The sequence below is a fragment of the Plecotus auritus genome, assembly GCF_963455305.1.
Source record: "Plecotus auritus genome assembly, chromosome: 8".
NCBI classification, from domain to species: domain Eukaryota; kingdom Metazoa; phylum Chordata; class Mammalia; order Chiroptera; family Vespertilionidae; genus Plecotus; species Plecotus auritus.
Window position 1 is genome coordinate 33,921,345 of NC_137782.1, and position 19,883 is coordinate 33,941,227.

The 19,883-nt window shown below is 35.9% G+C and overlaps 1 protein-coding gene across 7 annotated transcripts in view; it reads left to right on the forward strand.

Moving 5' to 3' along the window:
* PPP4R1 (protein phosphatase 4 regulatory subunit 1) overlaps positions 1–19,883 on the forward strand; it is a 69,968-nt gene that overhangs the window by 17,625 nt on the left and 32,460 nt on the right. For 4 of the 7 annotated variants that reach the window (XR_013961513.1, XM_080685940.1, XM_080685935.1 and 1 more), the window contains 8 exons: positions 1,572–1,707; positions 2,558–2,664; positions 6,714–6,856; positions 7,346–7,492; positions 10,097–10,204; positions 10,596–10,661; positions 12,191–12,349; positions 17,927–18,054. Coding sequence is in view for 6 of the 7 variants with exons in the window: in XM_080685940.1 (XP_080542066.1) it covers positions 1,572–1,707; positions 2,558–2,664; positions 6,714–6,856; positions 7,346–7,492; positions 10,097–10,204; positions 10,596–10,661; positions 12,191–12,349; positions 17,927–18,054 (994 nt within the window). In the remaining variant the exon portion in view is untranslated. The remainder of the gene's footprint in view (positions 1–1,571; positions 1,708–2,557; positions 2,665–6,713; positions 6,857–7,345; positions 7,493–10,096; positions 10,205–10,595; positions 10,662–12,190; positions 12,350–17,926; positions 18,055–19,883) is intronic. The other 3 variants (XM_080685937.1, XM_080685936.1, XM_080685939.1) reach the window with 2 other exon arrangements.

A 19,883-nucleotide genomic window follows, 5' to 3' on the forward strand; every position in this document is an offset into this window, starting at 1 on the left:
TGTTATCTATTTGTTAAAATATCATTTTTAAAGTCCCAAATCTTGAGGTTACTTCCTATAAAATAATGGTATATCTTTTTCAGTTTCAAGAAAAGAAAATTTGGCAAGTTTATTGTGGCCTAAGCAGTATGAAGAGAAAAATCGAAGGGAGGGTCAGACTATCAGCTTTTTTCTGCTTTAGAGGATATTATTAGAGACTCTGTATGTAAAAGATTTCAGAGAGGAAGGGAGAGGGAGAGAGAGAAACATCAGTGATGAGAGAGAATCATTGATTGGCTACCTCTTGCACACCCCCTACAGGGGATGGAGCCTGAAATCCGAGCATATGCCCTGACTGGGAATTGAACCAGTGACCTCTTGGTTCACAGGTTGACGCTCAACCACTGAGGGCTGGGCCCTCACAGTACGTTTTTAATCTTTTTGTTTTATAGTACATATTTTTTGCTTTAAACAGTTAATTATCTTTTAAAGAGATTTTTTTAAAATAAGAAGGCCTTTGTATTTACCCATATAGTTACCATTTCTGTTGCTCTTCATTTCTTTGTTGTAAATCCAGATTTCCATCTGGTATAATTTTTTTTTCTTGAAGTACTTTCTTTATTCTTATAATGTAGGTCTGCTGGTGATAATATGTCAGTTTTTGTATGTCTGAAAAAAATCTTTATTTCACCTTTGCATTTGAACAATATGAATTTCAAAGATATTTGAAAGATTTCTATTTACAGGGTATGTAGAGTTGGAGGTTGACATTGTTTTTTCTTTCAGTCTCTGGCTTGTATTGTTTCTGATGAGAAATTTGCTGTAATTCTTATCTTTCTCTTCTGTGTATAATGTTTTTCTCTGACTGCATTCCAGAATTAACTATCAGTGTTTGACATTTTATTTATTTACTAGAGGCCCGGTGCACTTGGCGGGGAGGAGGGTTCCCCTCAGCCTGCCTGCATCGTTTAGCAATCCGGGAACCCTCGGGAGATATTCCACTTAGGCCCACGGGGAATGGGCCTAAGCCATCAGTTGGACATCCTTAGGGCTGCTGTGGAGGCGGGAGAGGCTCCCGCCACCACCACCTCTGTGCTCACCAGCCGTGAGCCCAGCTTCTGGCTGAGCAGCGCTCCCCCTGTGGGAGCACACTGAACACCAGGGGGCAGCTCCTGCATTGAGCATCTGCCCCCTGGTGGTCAGTGCGGTCATTCAGCCATTCGGTCGATTTGCATATTACTTTTTTGTTATTTTATTATATAGGACAAGTTGTGTTCCAATTGAATGTATAAGTTCTCAAGTCTCTGTGATTACTCTTTTCTGATCACTGTCCTGTGATCACACCATCTGAGTTTCTGCAGCCTCTTGACTCCTGTGCTTCTAGAGGCAATTTAGAACATACCTGTAACAAAAAAGCAGAGGAAGCATCCTTCAGTTGTTCATGGCTTCTGAATTGATTCTAAGATTCTCTTGTGATTCTTTGTACCACTCCAGACTCATAAAGGGCAGTTTTACTTGAGCTGCTTCAGACAGGCAAGGGGTGCTTTTTAGTTTCAAAGTATTATAAGGAGTATTTCTGATGTCTCTGATAGTTGGTGTGGATGACTACAGCTCAGAGTCTGATGTGATTATTATACCTTCAGCCCTGGACTTTGTCTCACAAGATGAAATGTTGACGCCACTGGGGAGATTGGACAAGTATGCTGCAAGTGAGAACGTATTTAACAGGTATGTGCATATTTTTTTTCACTAAAGTAGAAATGGAAGGATAGTTTTTATTACATTAATTTCAGGAGGGAAAATAAATACCTACCAGTTTAAAGTAGGTATTATTAACATGAGCAGTCTGAGTCTCCAAGTTCTTTTAATAATCACAGCCACGGCCTCTTTTATAATTGTTTGCTCCTTGATCCTAGAAAGCATACAGCACTCTTTCTTTGCTTTTTGGCAAAAAAAAAAAAAAAAAAAAGAAAAGAAAAGGTTGCTTTTTGCTGTTAGACATAATTTTGATATGCATGTAAAGAAATTCCTAAGGTGTATCTTATTCTTTCAGCAGATGATGTTGTATACCTACCTTGTGCCAGGTGATGTTCAAGGGAATTGTGACATGCAAGTGACTAAGATAACACTCTTTCTAATGCATTGTTTCTCCTATGGTCACAAGACCACCCGTATCAGACTTTTCTGGGAAATCTGAAAATCTTTGCTTAAATTTTTTGAGAATAGATGTATAAAAGTCATTCAGTAAAAATATGTAAAGATGTTTTATATAATGAAGAATGAATAAATTTTCCCATTGTTGTACTTCAAGATTACTGATATGAATTTTCAGTGACTTTAGAAATTTGTTAAATCAGGCAAAGATGAAAAATATATGTTCAATTTCATCTTGTTAAAATAAAATCCATGATGGTATATATCACTAAAGGAAATTAGTCACTTAATATAATGCTATTAAATGTATAACGACAAAATTTCTTTGAAACTGTATAGATTCTGCCTTTTGAAATTTTGAATATTAACTATTGATGCCACTGAACACTATGTAATTTTTTTTTTTGTGTGTGTGTGTGTGTAGACAAATGGTGGCCCGGAGTTTGCTGGATACATTGAGGGAAGTCTGCGATGATGAAAGAGATTGTATTGCTGTTTTGGAAAGAATTAGCAGATTAGCTGACGATTCAGGTATATGTTTATGCAGAGAAAGTTTTCATTTACCAAATTTGTGTTTTTAAAACTAATGAAAAACTTAGTGTAATAAGAAATTTCTTTAAAATTTTTCCTAGGTAAATTGTCAAACCTATTAGTAGCAAGAAAATAAAAACCTATTATTAAAATCCAAACATCTTATAATAGACCCATATAGTTTAATATTGGAAATTTCTCAATAGAAAAATCTTAACACTGTTTTGCATCATGTATGTTAATATTTTAGGATTAATAAAAACTTTAAAAAATAATTTCAAATAAATTATTTGATGGGATGGAGTGGGTTGTAACTATTTTTAGGCATATATAAAATGTTTACTTTTGTATGCTTTCTCACTTGCAAAAATGTTTAATCACCCACTGTAAAACTAAAGCTGTTAGTCTCCAAAATGAAAAGAGGAGGGTCTGCTTAAGAAAGAGGTAAACTTGCCCTGGCTGGAGTGGCTCCTTTGGTTGGAGCATAGTCCCAAGCACCCAAAGGTCGCAGGTTCAGTTCCTGGTCAGGGCACATACCTAGGTTGCGGGGTTTTGTTACCAGGTTGGGGCTCCTGTGAGAGGCAATCAGTCGATGTTTCTCACACTCAATGTTGCTCTCTTCCTCTCTCCCCTTCCTCTCTCTAAAATGAATAAATATAACCTCAGGTGAGATTTTTTAAAATTAATTTTTAAAAAATTCTTTAAAAAAAGAGGTCAACTTGATTTGAGGCTTAGAAAACAGTTATATTCAGTTTTTAAAAAATATTTTTTATTGTGGTAAAATATGCATAAAATAAAATTTACCATTTTAGCCTAACACTAAGATTGTTGTTTTTTTTAAAATTTTTAAATTGAATTTTAGAGAGAGAAGGAGAGAGAGAAGCATCAATTTGTTCCACTTATTTTTTTTTATTTTTTATTTTTTTCTTAATATATTTTATTGATTTTTTACAGAGAGGAAGGGAGAGGGATAGAGAGTTAGAAACATCGATGAGAGAGAAACATCGATCAGCTGCCTCCTGCACACCCCCTACTGGGGACATGCCCGCAACCAAGGTACATGCCCTTGACCGGAATCGAACCTGGGACCTTTCAGTCCGCAGGCCGATGCTCTACCACTGAGCCAACCCGGTTTCGGCTCCACTTATTTTTATTTATGAGTTTGATTTCTTACATGCGCCCTGACTGGAGATTGAACCAGCAACCTTGGCATATCGGGATGATACCCTAATTATGCTACCCAGCTAGGGCCCTAACACTGAATTTTAAGCATAGTTTTATATTTGACTTTAGAAACAATTTGGAAAAAAAATTTTTTTTTCCTTAAGAAACTTTGTTAAAATGTGTTATCTTTCAATAGCTAATGAGTTTTTTTGGCATGTCAGCAAGTATTTTAATTTTTAGTTGAATTCATCTTTTGGTAAGCAGTTTATTTTATGGGAATATCTATTTACTATTATAAGTCTTAAATTATATTTTCTTATAGGGTAGAAAAAACATTTGTAACCTTACTAATCTTTTTTATTATGACATTCTGTGTACATAATTGCTCATGTATATTCTTGTTCTAGAATGGTTTTAGGAGAGAGTCTTATCAACTATAATTTGTACTTATAATTTATTTTTTATTTGACATGGATAAAATTTAACTTAAAATTTTGGTGATGTTGCATCCCATTGTGATTACTCCTTTCTCTTAGAGACATAGGTATTCTTTAAGAAGGAATTTGTATTTCTTTTACCTGGTTATCAACTAGAGTGTTGGTTTTTATAAATATATATGTTATATATTTTAAAAATATGTTCTCAAGTTATTGAATTTATCATAAATATCTCTATTGACATTTACACTTTCCATTCACTCAGTAAACATAAAACAGTGCATACTCTTATGTCAGATTCTACATTAAATGTTAGAGCAGTTACTAGAATGAATAAGATTCCTGTCACCAAATTAACAGTTTGATGAATGCAACCAACATATAAAAAATCAGTTATAATGGGGAGGATTGGGGCTGGCTTCAGAAAGAAAGGGACATTTGAGTTGGATTTACTACAGAGGGGAAAAGCAACACTCAGGAGAGGAAAAGATAGGCTCACTTGAGGACTTCAAGATGTTGGTCCATTTGATCAACCGTGAGTTAACCGAGTCTACAGTTTAGAAAAATGAGACTGCTCTATAATAAGGTAGTTGAAGACTAGATAGTAAAGAGTTATCTTGTGCCCTGCTAGAGAGTGCATTTTTGTGATTTAGAACATAATGCGGCAATATGGATTGACGTGAAAAAGGTGGGTGCCAGGAAGACGAGTTGGGAGACTAGTAATTATTATGAGTTGTTTAAGAGAAATTAAAGTGCTAGGGAAGGATTTTAAAGCTGTGATAGTTGAAGAGAGTGAAGGAAGAGAGGGAGTTAATCCTAAGGTTTCTAACTTGGTAGACTGGGTTGATTGTGATGTTTAAGTAAGATAAAAACTGTTAAAAAAATATACAACTTTAAAATTAATGTATATAATCCATCTTCCTAAGCAAATAAGGAGCTTAGAATCTTTAAACCTTTGTTCTGCCTTATTTTATCAACTTTTATCTTGATTTTTTTCCCTTAAATTTAGCATTTATATTTTTATGATTTTATATAGTTAATGTGTTATTTCTATTTGTTGAAATCCAAAGCTCTTCTGGACATATTCATGCATATTTACCTTAAGGTAACTTTAATAATATCAGTAATAGGTGCCAAAGTTCTATTTAGGTCTGATGTAATGACTTTTATTGATAATCCATCATGTCTGTATGTTTGTCAGTCACGTGCATCTCTTCTATGAATTGCCTATTCATATCCTTATTTTCTTTCTTGTATTCATTTGAACAGTGGATTCAGGGTATATTTAATTATTAATATTTTCTTGTACATTATTTTGTTCTAGGCGGTTTTGCCTTTTAATTCAGTATGTAGCAGTATGTTGCCTATAATGAAGCCTTTGTAAAGTGAAATGTGCTGGTATTTAGTTGGTTTTGGATTTGTTCACCTTGAAAGAGCTTCCCACTAAAAATATTGTCTTTCATTGCTTCGATCTAAAAATAAGCACAGCTTTGGGAACTTAAATTTTCCTAGAATTCATGTGAGGTGTGCAGTATGGGAATCTTTTTTTCTGATATAACTAGCTTATTTTTTTTACCATTATTTATTGGATACTTCATCCTTTTGAAACCCAGAGATTTGAAATGCCTTATTTGTCATACTTAAATACGCCATATATACTTGGGTCTTTTTCAGGACTTTTTGGTTCTGTAAAAAAATCTTTTAATAGTCTCCTTTAATATCACATAACCTTTTTAGTCTTAGTTAAGTCTAACTATAAATCCTCCATTCATTGACTAAACTTAAATTAGAAGCCAGTCCTTATGACTTGTCCAAAGAGGTTTTTATTTTTTTATTTTTTATTTAATTTTTTTTTTGTTAATCCTCACCCGAGGATATTTTTCCATTGATTTTTAGAGAGAGTAGAAGGGAGGGGGAGAGAGAGAGAGAGAAACATCGATGTGAGAGAGACACATTGACTGGGCCCGGGGATCCAGCCTGCAACTGAGGTACATGCCCTCGATAGGAATCGAACCCAGGCCCTTCAGTCTGAGGGCTGATGCTCTATCCATTGAGCCACACTGGCTAGGGCCTGAGGAGGTTTTTAAATAGTAGAGTTTATAGATAATACCATATTATAGTTGATGTGACTTGGATATTTAATCTTTAGCACAGTATGGCACAATGTAGGTGATGTATAAACTCATTCAGTCACTGTAGGAAATGATTGCATAATAAGTGCATACTATGAAGATACAAGCTTGGGCTGGGGGTAAGGGCCTCCTTTAACTCATGGGGTTGACCTGTACCAGTATATGATTGTGAAAAGGATTGCAGAGTTAGAGAACATCTTGTAAGACCTTTTATAATGAGGATGAAAAGTCTAAACCTTTCCTAAATAGTCTCAAGCCCAGGCAAAGATTTTATTATTGTGGGGAATGTTTGCTCACATTTTTATCATTTCAATAGAACCAACTGTGAGAGCAGAGCTGATGGAACAGGTGCCTCATATTGCATTGTTTTGTCAAGAAAACCGGCCTTCAATTCCATATGCTTTTTCCAAATACTTACTACCTATTGTGGTTAGATATCTCGCAGATCAGAATAATCAGGTAAGAGTGCCATTACATGTTCTTAATGGAAATTTATCTAATATGATGTATGTAGAATGATCTATTCATTTGAATGTTTTTTTTTCCTATTTGACATGGTTATTCTGTTTTACAAAAGACCATTTGTCTTAGACAAGCTGTGTTGAAAATTTGGCAAATCTAGGTCTCCTTAATGCCATTATAGACAATGCCTCCTATCTGCATCCTCATTGGTCACTTGGCTCCCTCATAAGTGTTCCTCAGAAAGTTTCTTTGTGAGACATTTTACAAGATGGCTTCTTTGTTCCACTTCTGTTATAACTCAATCTACTAGGTTCTATGTTTGCAATAGTTGAAGAAAATAGTCACACGTTTTTATTTGCATGGTTTTAGTAGTTGAGGTGAGAAGTCTTCAGTTTTGTAAAGTCAAGTAATAGAGTTAAATCATGTATGTACTTTGCTATGTCATATATGTACTTTGTTTACCGTATACTGTTAATTTTTTCCTAGGTAAGAAAAACAAGTCAGGCAGCTTTGCTGGCTCTGTTGGAGCAAGAGTTAATTGAGCGATTTGATGTGGAGACCAAAGTGTGCCCCGTCCTCATAGAGCTAACTGCCCCAGATAGCAATGATGATGTGAAAACAGAAGCTGTGGCTGTAAGTAGAATGTGATTTTTTAATTTAGGTAAAAATTAGTCCTATATTGACTAATAGAAGGTGCTCAATAAATATTCTACATTATGTGCTATAGGGTTTATACATATATTAGGTATCAAAGTAGCCACAAATAATTGGAATTTGAAATAGGATGACGGGCTATAAAAAGACATAGGCTTACAAGAAAAGAAGTGTATTTTTTTTGTGGGCCCCATATTGTTCCCAGCAACTGGAAATTAGATGGTTCTGTCACTGGGCTCACAAGCAAGATACATAGCAAGAAAGTAAGTAACTAAAATATTATTATGTCAAAATGGAAAAATAAGATGGGAGAAAAAAAAGTGCAGTTAAAAACAACAGTATTGAATGGAGAAACATTTGAATCCCTTTAATTGCTGTTGAACACTTTTCTAGGCATTGTGTAAGCACAATAGGAAAAAAATAGTAATACTTGGATCCTGCGCTTGACACTATGGTCTTTGGGGGAAGGGTAATCAGGCAAGTAATTTTACTTGATGTAAATTATGGTTATTAGTGATATACAGATACTAATTCATTATGCACATAATAAAGTCAAGCATAATAGTAAACTTTCTGTTTTTTTAACATGGTTAACAAATATTTTTATAGAGAACCATAAAATATAGGGTATGAATTAGAATATATAGTAATATCTGTTGCACTTCACATCTATGATTCCTGAGTTCAGATAGTAAGAATTCTGATAATAAATTAGGAAACTGATAAATTCACCAGAAAATTTATTCAAATCTGTTTGGATAGAGAGACCAAAATTTTATGGTACTTCTGAATCATTAGTAGGATGAATTTGACCATCTTTCTAGTCCATTTCCCTTAGAAATTCCTTGATTTTATTTTATTTTTATATACTAAAGTACCAGTTAATAAGATTAGATACTCTGGTACCTGTTAATGTTTAGATACTTTTTCCCCAGTAATCCCATTTTTATTGAAGTGAAATTCACATAATATAAAATTAGCCATTTAAGGTGTACAGTTAAATAACATTTAGTATTTTCATAATGTTGTACATCCACCACCTCTGTCAAGTTCTAAAACATAGTTGTTGTTTTTTTACAAGTTCCTCATGAAGGGAAATCAATTTCAGCATCATTGTTGGTTTGGATTGAGCAGAGTTTAACTTGCTCTGCTATAATTTGTGATAGGATTTAATAATAGTAAAATATTATAATGACAGTAAAAAGACTATACCCAGCACTGGATGAAACCTGTGATGCTCTTACAATTGGTTCACATTTATTTTGTCACTAGAGGCCCAGTGCACGGAATTCGTGCACAGGTAGGGTCCCTAGCGGCTGCCAGCTGCCAGCTGGGGCCTCCCTTTCCCCAGCTGCCTGGCACTGCAGCCTGCCTGGCGGAGCCGACCAGGGGGGGTGCCGTGGGTGGTTGGCCAGACGGCCCTGCCCCCTGATCAAACTCCCAGTCAAGGGGACAATTTGCATATTAGGCTTTTATTACATAGGATGTTTTTCATTCCCTGACTTCCCAGCTATTCTCTATCTGGGGAATAATTTATTCTAATAAATATAATTTATAGATCAGTGATACAGTATAACTTTGGATCTTTAACCTAGGGCTTGGAAATTCTTAGAAACAGTATGGAGTCAAATAACAAAACTGGCTTTTGGGTTTAGGAGATGTAGGTGTTATCCCCAGTTCTGAGGATGTTTCTACTTGTTCATTGCTAACTTACAGAAATGCATTTGATTTTTGTATTCTGACATTTTTGTATCCTGCAAATTTTCTAAATTCGCTTATTTGTTCTAGTGACTTCTTTGTAGATTCTGTGGAATTTTCTATGCAGACAATCGTGTCACATATGAGTAGAACTTTCTTTCCAATCTGTATGCCTTTTATTTGTCATATTTGCATGGCTGGGAGTAGATAGAACAGATGAATAGATAAATGATGAGAAATCATCAGAAATCTTTCTATATTAACTGTGGGGCAAATTTATTTAAAGAACGTTGGGCTGGTTTTCAAACAGTTCATCCTCACTTGGCCTAGCCCTGCATTAACTGACACATGTGCGTGTGGGAACTGTGTCCTGGCCTTCCTTGGAACCTAGGCTTTGCAGAGTAAGGATGTGGTTCCAGTGTGCACAAGTTTCATTTAAAATAGTACTTTGTAAAGTAAGAACTGCCTCTGTTTAGTCTTTTCTTAGCAATACGTATACTAAACCCAGATCCTCCTTATAGATACTCTTTCCCATTAAATTAGTCAACATTTATTTTCTTACTGAGAAAATGTAGCGTTTTATTGCTTTTAAAGTTATCAGGAAAAATGATTAATAAGATTGAAACTAGACAAAAATGAAGTTTTAATGATTTTCTCTGGGTTTACTATGCATTTAGTAACTACTAGCTGATGTTATTGGTGGTAATTACTATCTATTTTTCTGTCTTCAACTCAGATAAGATGAATGTTTTTTGTAATGGTATAATGATGCCATAGCATATATTACATATTCTTAAATTATGTGCTTCTAATAAGTTAGCAAACTTACCTGGGAAAGCCAGTTTAAAGATATTTTCAGTGTATTTTTGTTCTTATTTATTTTAGATAATGTGCAAAATGGCTCCCATGGTTGGGAAGGACATTACAGAGCGTCTTATCCTGCCTAGGTTTTGTGAGATGTGCTGTGATTGCAGAATGTTTCATGTTCGAAAGGTATTTTTTTAGTCTTGTTTGTTTGCTTAAGAACACTTGGTTCTAGTGTTTACTATATTGATATGTGAAATTTAAAAGATTATTTTTAGCCCAGCCAATGTGGCTCAGTTGGTGGAGCATCGTCCCACGCACAAAATGGTCACTGGTTAGATTCCCTGTCATGACACATGCCCAGGTTGTGGGCTAGATCCTCAGTGGAAGCATGCAGGAGGCAGCTGATTGATGTGTCTCTCTCATCAATGTTTCTGACTCTCTTTCTCTCCCTCCCTCTCTCTCTAAAAACAAAAAAATCAATTAAGAAAACTCAAATTAAAAAAATGAAAATAAAAGTTTATTGTAGAAGAACTTTATGTATAACACTTTGAAATGTCAGTGATGCTTTTGTTGTCAGGTCTGTGCGGCCAACTTTGGAGATATCTGCAGTGTAGTTGGCCAGCAAGCTACTGAAGAAATGCTGGTGAGTATCACAGAAACAAAGGAGTAACGAGGAGTGAGTAGTGCGTTACAAAATAGCACATCAAGTTTAAAGTGCATACGTTGACCCCCATATTTTATTAATACAATTTCACAAATATAAACCAGAAGGGAGTAGGACTTTGAGTTTAGGAGTTTAAATTTCTGTAATCTGAACTGTGTTTTTGATAAAGACAGTTTGTTAAAAATGCAAATATGGCCCTGGCTGGTGTGTGTTCAGTGGTTAGAGCACCGGCCCACACACCAAAGGATCTTGGGTTTGATTCCTGGTCATGGGCGTGTACCTGGGTTGCAGGTTCGATCCCCAGCCCTGGTCAGGGCATGTTCAGGAGGCAACCAATCCATGTATCTCATATCATGTCTCTCTCTCTTTCTCTCTTTCTTCCCCTCCTCATCCCTCCCTCCTCTCTTCCACTCTCTAAAAAAATCAGTGGAAAAAAATACCCTTGGGTGACGATTAACCAAAAAAAAAAAAGGCAATATGTGTAAAAATATGTGATCAATTTTTACCTCATTTTTATTAAATCAATTCTTATTTATTTAAATTAATCTTTATTAGCAACGCTCAAGTCTTTCAATGACAAATCAACAGCTGGTTCTTTTTAAATAGATAATTCATAAAATAAATATACTTAATGTACAAGTTAACATACTTGAGAGTTTCTGAAACCATCTGTTATGCAAAATAAGTTTAGGTATAAGCTCTTGAAAAACAACATTTAAGCAATATTTGTTGGAAGTATTTTGTTTTTTCATAGCCAATAGTTTGTGAATTAGATGTATTTCATTTAAAATTACTGAGTATTAATGCTAAACAGGTCTTCTAAATTTTGTTAAAATCTAATATTTTAAAACACTGTAAAAGTAGAAAATGAAATAAAACTACATGAATACTTCAGAGATACTGTGAGTTTGGTTCCATACCACCACAATAAAGTAAATGTCACAGTAAAGAGAGTCACGTGAATTTTTTGGTTTCCCAGTACATATAAAAATTATGTTTACATTATACTGTAGTCTATTAAATGTGCAATAGCATTAAATCTTTAAAAAAATGTACATACCTTAATTTAAAAATACTTTATTGTGCCCTGGCCAGTGTTGTGTTGTTCAGTGGTTGGAGCATCGGACCGCACACCAAACGGTTGTGTGTTCAATTCCCTGTCGGGCATGTATACCTGGGTTGCAAGTTTGATCCCTGGCGCACCAGTCAGGGTGCCTGTGGGAGACAACCAGTCGATATGCCTCTTTTACATCGATGTTTCCCTCCCTCCCTCCCTCCCTCCCTCCTTCCACTCTCTAAAAATCAATGGAAAAAATATCCTTGGGTGGGTATTAATTTAAATAAATAAAAATACTTTATTCCTAAAAAATGCTAGCCATCGTCTGAGTCTGTTGAAAAAATGATGGCAATCGATTTGCTTCATGCAGGGTTGCCAAAGCGAAGCACAATAAAATGAGGTATGCCTGTATTGCACTCTGTCTGCCTAACGAAACACTGTCCTTGCATAGCTGCCCAGGTTTTTTCAACTTTGTTCTGATAACGTATGGGGAGTCCGGAAAGCTTGTGCTGAATGCTTCATGGCGGTTTCATGTGCAACATGTCAAGAAATCCGACGGACTAAATTATCAGCACTCTTTATTAATTTGATCAGTGATCCTTCACGTTGGGTAGGATTTTGTTTAATTACTATTTTTGTAAATAATACATTTTACAGCAAACATGATTTGGAGTTCATAATTCAAGTACTAATTTGTTATTTAAGGCATGTTATTGTTCATTCTAGGAGTAGACAATAGATAGACAACTGTATTAACTGTTTTTTTTAAACTGGACAAACTTTCTGTTCAAATACAAAACATGTTCATTCCATTGTTATGATGTAGTCTATTGAATTTCAGGTTTTAAGCCAGGGGTGGGGAACGTCTGGCCCACAGGTTATATAAGGCTCACAAAATCATTTGGCCCTACCGAGGCATTAGGGGTGAGTTAATTAAATGCTTCACCAGATATGCAGGCTAATTTTTAAGTTGATAATTTTGTATGGCCCATGAATAATGTTAAAAACATCCAAATGGCCCTTGGCAGAAAAATGGTTCCCTACCCCTATACATTAACCTTTAATATATGGGATGTCTCACTTGGTCATAGCGTAATAATTCTTTATATGTTGTTGGATTTTGCTAGTATTTTGTTAAGAATTTTTATATTCATATATGAGGTAATTGTCTGTAGTTTTTTCTTCTATGGCTTTTTATTATTTTTGCTATCAGGGTAATAATGGCCACATAGAACAAGTTGGGAAGTGTTTCCTATTCTTCTATGGTTTGGGAAGAATTGGTAATAATTCTCTTCTATTTTTTTTTTTAATTTAATCTTTAGTATTCAGATTATTACAATTGTTCCTCTTTTTTCCCCCATAGCTCCCCTCCACCCAGTTCCCACCCCACCCTCTGCCCTTACCTCCCCCCCACTGTCCTCATCCATAGGTGTACGATTTTTGTCCAGTCTCTTCCCGCACCACCCACACCCCTTACCCCCTGAGAATTGTCAGTCCACTCCCTTTCTATGCCCCTGATTCTATTATATTCACCAGTTTATTCTGTTCATCAGATTTTTTATTTACTTGATTTTTAGATTCACTTGTTGATAGACATTTATTTGTTGTTCATAATTTTTATCTTTACCTTTTTCTTCTTCTTCCTCTTCTTAAAGAATACCTTTCAGCATTTCATATAATACTGGTTTGGTGGTGATGAACTCCTTTAGCTTTTTCTTATCTGTGAAGCTCTTTATCTGACCTTCAATTCTGAATGATAGCTTTGCTGGGTAGAGTAATCTTGGTTGTAGGTTCTTGCTATTCATCACTTGAATATTTCTTGCCACTCCCATCTGGCCTGCATAGTTTCGGTTGAGAAATCAGCTGACAATCGTATGGGTGTTCTCTTGTAGGTAATTAACTGTTTTTCTCTTGCTGCTTTTAATAGTCTCTCTTTGTCTTTTGCTCTTGGCATTTTAATTATGATGTGTCTTGGTGTGGTCCTCTTTGGATTCCTTTAGTTTGGGGTTCTCTGCGCTTCCTGGAGTTGTAAGTCTATTTCTTTCACTGGGTGGGGGAAGTTTTCTGTCATTATTTCTCCCAATAGGTTTTCAGTATCTTGCTCTCTCTCTTCTTCTGGCACCCCCATAATTCGGATGTTGGTACGCTTGAAGTTGTCCCAGAGGCTCCTTACACTAACTTCAAATTTTTGGATTCTTTTTGCTTTTTGCTTTTCTGGTTGGGTGTTTTTTGCTTCTTTGTATTTCAAATCTTTGACTTGATTCTTGTGGTCCTCTAGTCTGCTGTTAGATCTCTGTATAATATTTCTTATTTCAGTCAGTGTATGTTTAATTTCTAGTTGGTCCTTTTTTCATATCCTCGAGGGTCTTGCTAAATTTATCGGCCTTTTCTAGGAAATTCTTGAAAAACCTTATAACCGTGGTTTTGAACTCTATATCCAGTCGTTTGCTTTCCTCCATTTCTTTCATTTGTGATCTGTTTCTTTGTCTCCGCATTTTGGCTGCTTCCCTGAGTTCTTGATAGAGTGGCTTTGTGTGCTAGGTGTCCTATATGGCCCAGTGGCTCAGCCTCCCCAGTTACCTGAGGTGGACACTTTTGGTGCACCTCTTTGTGGACTGTGTGCACAGCCTTGTTGTAGTTAAGCCTTGATTGTTGTTGGTATCACTGGGAGGAATTGACCTCCAGGCCAGTTGGCTGTGTGGATCAGCTGTGTCTACGATGGGAGAACTTCTGTGCTGGAGACACCCTTATGAGGCAAGACTTGTAAAATTGCAAAAGCCTCTGTGCTCAGCTTGGATGGGGCAGAGTCTCAGGGGGGAGCAGGCAGCCTTGGCTTCCCGTCAGCCCTGCCCTATGAGGCCCCTGGGTCTCAGTGTCCCTCGGTAATCGCAGCAAGCACCTCTGAGAGAAAGCCACCCTTGAGTTTCTCCCGCTTCCAGACAGTCCAGTTTCTCCCCGAATGAGTCTGGATTCCCAGAAACTCACCCAGAACTGGAGTTCAGCGTAGTCGGGAGCTTCCATCTCCCTCCTGCTTTAGAAAGCCAGTCGCGCACTCAGCCGCCCATGCACTCAGCAGTCAGTCCTCTCTACGCGCGCGTACCTCCGGACCTCTGCCTTCCACAGCTCCCCTGAGTCTCAGTGTGCTTTCTCTTTTCCTGACAGTCCAGATTCCCTCCGAATAAGTCTGGGTTCCCAGAGTCTCGCCCGGGACTGGAGTTCAGCGCAGTTGGGAGCTTCCGTCTCCCTCCCACTTTAGAAATCCAGCTGTGCACTCAGCTGCCTGTCCTCTCGGCGCGCGAGCGCGTCTCCGTACCTCAGCCTTTTGCAGCTCCTCTGAGTCTCAATGTGCTTTCCTCTTTCCTTCTAGTTGTAGAATTTCCACTCAGCCAGCTTTCCTGTGGTTTTGGATGGTGTCCGTTTTGTCTTTTAGTTGTAGTTTTGATATTGTTGTGCAAGGCAGCAGTTTAGGTGTTTATCTATGCCGCCATCTTGGTTTCTCTATAATCGGTAATAATTCTCTTTTAAATGTTTAATAGAATTCAGGAGTGAAGCCAGGCCATCTGGGCCTGGGCTTTTCTTTGTGGGTATAGTCTTTTTTTATTACTACTTTAATCTCTTCACTTGTTATAGGTCTATCCATATTGTCTATTTCTTCAAATATTTTGTGTTCTCTTTTTTCTCTCTTCTTCTGGTATTCCCATTACTAATATGTTGGTGTGCTTAAATGGTGTCTCGCATTATTCTGAGACAGTATTTATTTTTCCTCATATTCTCTTTTCATCTTGTATGAGTTATATTGATATACCTCAAGTTCACTAATGTTTTTTCTGCCAGTCCAGATCTATTGTTGAATTCATGTAGTGAATTTTTTTATTTCAGCTATTATACCTTTCAACTTCAGAATTTCCATTTGGTTCTCTTTTTAAATATTTGTCTCTTTATTAATATTCTTTATTTGATATGATATTATCCTCATACCTTTACTTCCTTAATCATGCTTTCCTTAGTTCTGTGAACAGTTTGTAATGGCTGCTTTGAAGTGGTTTTTTTGTTTTTGTTAAGTCCAACATTTTATTGCTCTCACACACAGTTTCTGTTACTTAATTTTTTTTTTCAGTGTATGGATCATACTTTTCTGTTCCTTTCCATGCCTTGTAATTTTTTGTTAGAAACTGGACATTTTAGTTAGATAATGTATTGCAGCAAATTTGGGTATTGATGTCCTTCTTGGGAGCTTGTAATTGTTATTTGTTTGTTTAGTGACTGAGGGAATACTTTAGTGGATTCTTATTTCCCCCTTCTGGAGGCATAACTTTGGGTCTACACGCCCACAGTCACCTTTGGGATGAGAACATTTTGGTGGGAGTGGGAGGTTCATTCACCAGCTTGAGGTTCCCTTGGCTTATCTCTCCCAGCCTCACCAACTCGGGCATGGGCTTTTGGGGCCTCAGGATTCTGATCCCCGTCCAAGGTAGAGCCTCTATTTCACTAATGGGCCTTAGGTAGGAGAAGGGAACCCCCAGCACTCCACTGCACTTGCCCAGGACCTGTTCTCAGCAGCAGGTAACTGAGGGCAGGGGACAAATGCTGAAAGCCCTCCAGCTGGGAGCTGGAGGAGAGGCAGCCCACTGTTCTTGGCTACAGCAGTCTGGAGTGGCCGCTCAGCCTCCCTGAGCTGGCCTTGGTTCATAGACTCAGACTCTCAACTTTTTTACTGAGCTTTTGTGGATTTTATTGACTGGATATTACTTAATTTGTTGTTCGCCTTTGGGGCTTTTCCAGAGGTGTTGAATGGTGGAGTTTTTTTCCCATTTCCCTGGAGAGTGTGGGCCAGTGGAGCTCCTTATGCTGTCATGCCAGAAGTTGATCTCAGGATCTTACCACATCCATTTTCAAAACAAAATTTACATACAGGAAGCGACTGTTAAGCCTTAGTACTATTTTAATGTGTTTATTATCATCTTGTATAAGATTATTAGAAAGGACTTTATAGTTTATTTGAAGCTTTTATTTTGAAATTTTAACTACTGTGTTAGAGCAACATGCAGTATTTCCTGTTAATTTGGGAAGAGGTATATATTAAAATGAAGGATTCCTTAAATCTCAGTCATCTGAGGTATATATAAATCCTATGCCTATTTGAGACAAGCTCAGAGTTTTAACAATATCCAGGGTAGACTAAACGCGTGCATATAATTTTAAAAGTTACCTTTTGTGCTTTTCTGGAAATACAAAGAAGAAAAAAATCTAAGTTAACACATACACACTATTCTTTTTGCTATCATGAATGTAATTCTAGCCTTTTAAAAAAATCAATTTAATGGTTTGGTAACCTGCTTCTCTAAGCAGGTCAATACCAATAATAGGCATACTTTACATGTATTTATTTGCCTTTGTAAAATTTACACATCGCATGTAATCCTCATTTTAAAACTTGGAAAAGGTATTGTTATGCCTAAAAGGTGAAATCTCAGAGAAATTGGTTTATAGTTTTTCCCATCATAGTTGCATATGTCAGATTGTGTCCATCCTTCTGTTTCCTCCCATGAACATCTCCTTTACAAATGCTTGTGGTTTTTGATCATATTTACAAATATAATACAGGAACACAGTATGAAGTAAAATTCTATTACCTTTTCAGTTCTCCTACTTGAGACATTTATTGATAACACAATATATGCTTCCAGAGTTTTGTGAAAAATATTCTAAGTCAGTATTATATTTCTGATGAGTATGTATATAGTCCCCATACATCTGCCTTGCTTCCTTGTAGTGAATAAATTACAGTCTTTCCTATCCTAAAACATTAAACAGATTTATCACATTTTGTGGACTTCATTGCTTTATAGTTTCTGTTTGGCATCATGATTTTATTCACTCTTATTGTTCCTGAGAACACAACAGGACTTTCTTTAGTTTTGTTCCATGTAAATGTTTTATAGAATCTCATATTCATACTCTCATGGTTTAAATATTCAAGCCAGTATAAAAAAGAAAATTGAAAGTAAAAAAGAAAGTAGTTTATAAAGAACTTTAAATTCTAGCTGAGGAATGATTTATAGTTCTGAATCTGCGTTTCTTTTAGAAAAGTTTATTATTATCTTAAACTGCTTCATTAATTATATGGAAAATAGATTGTTAATAATCCCATATTTTTATGTTTCATGACTTTTTCTTTTCTTCCTAGGTTCGCCAAGCAGCTTTTCAGTCTCTGGGACCTTTCATATCTACTTTTGCTAATCCATCAAGCTCAGGCCAGTATTTTAAAGAAGAAAGCAAAAGTTCAGAAAATACGTCAGTAGAAGACAAAAATAGGTATAAATTTTTAAAACTTTGCTTCCAGTTTTACTGCTTGGGAACATTCTCTTTTTCATTTTCACTATTTTATAATAAGTTCCTATTGGAGAATTTTCTCTTTCTCTTGATTATACAAATTGGTAAATATTTTTATAGTTCTAGTTTTAAATACATTTGTTAAACGTTTTGGTTGCTTGTATGTTAGATGAGTAAATGAAGATGTACGTGACACACTTAGTTTGATGCCAGTCACATGGAAAACTATAAATGATGAATTCAGTAGTAGTTTGGAATAAGTTTACTTAATAAATTATTACTTAGGAAACCATCTGTTGACACTCAGAATGTATGAGGTAATGGTTGTACAACTTAAAGGGCTTGGTTTTTTTAAGGAATAAATCCTAACTTATTGTTTTAATATATAGTTCATTTCTTACTATATAATAGTCAATTATTTAATTGTGGATCTTGGATTCTCTGTCTACAGAATGATGATTGTAATCTCAGTTGAGGAGGAAAATATTCTAATGATTAGCACCAAATTTCTGTACTTAGTAACTGGAATATCAGTTTTAAGTGTATTAAACTAATAGGGCAACAGGTTTTTAAATGAAACTTAGAGGACAGCTCTGATTTTTATTTTAAAAATTTTTGCATTTAAAAAATTTAATTGAGTTTTAGTTTTTTAAATTATATTACATACTTAGGGAAAAAAACAATTCAAACATTACTTAGTGCATGGGAATTAAGCACAAATTTTTGCAGGTGTACATTTGAAATAATTGAGTACCTGTTTTTGAAACAGCCCCTACTATAATGCTTGAGTTACCATAGTGCTTTGTCCCTCCCTTGTCATAATGCTAATGGACATTTTCTTCTGTAGGTCTTGATACTGTGATATTTGCTTTCTTGGTGTTTTGATTTGGCAGTTCTTCCTTTCTTCTCTGCTGCCTTGTTTTACCTTTTTGCCTGTTCTCCTACTGTCCTGCTGAATAGCCAAACAAACCTGAGGTACTGTTTTTTGTAAAGGAAGAAAAATCACTCTAAACCTCTCTTCCTAGCAAGCACTATCAGTTCTTTTGAAAACAGCTGCTGCAAGGAATTTGACAAAAATACTGATTGGGGTGGGGGGTATTATCTGTTTTTCATTTTTAAAGTCAGTATATATTTTCCCTATCTAATTGTACAAAGGCTATGATGTAACTTATTTATTTTTAAAACTGGAGGCAGTCTAGTAAGTGAAAATAAAGTTTACAGAAAATTGTGTAGCATAGGGATAAGGAAACTTTCTGTAAAGGCTAAATTATGTTTTCAGTCTCTGTCACAACTACTCAGTTCTGCCTTTGCAGTGTGTAGCAGCCATAGACAATACATAAACAGATGGGCTTGGCCCTGTTCCAGTAAAACTTCATTGGCAAAAATAGTTGGTGTGGCTATCATGGCCAATAGTATTGCTCACTGCCAGTATTGGACATTATTGGGAGAGCTATTTAAAGGTAGTTACCTTTTAGCTACAAACCTTAATTTCTCTTCCATTGTATTGAGGTATGTCTTACTGTCAAGCCAATACTATTTATAGTATTGGATTTTCACTATTTTATATGACTTTATTGAAATGTGTTAATGGTGAAGGGGAGAGAAGAGAGAATTCCTGACTAAGGAAGTTTGTTAAAAACATTGTAAAAACTTTTGTATAGTTTTACTTCCTAGTTTCAAAAAGAGTCGTCCTATATATTATTAATCTCATAACCATTAGTTTGTTTGCCCTCTCTTAAATACTGCATTGGCTTTTGTTTTAAACTGCTGTTTTATTATTTAGGATTGATTGATTGAGCAAAAATTAATTG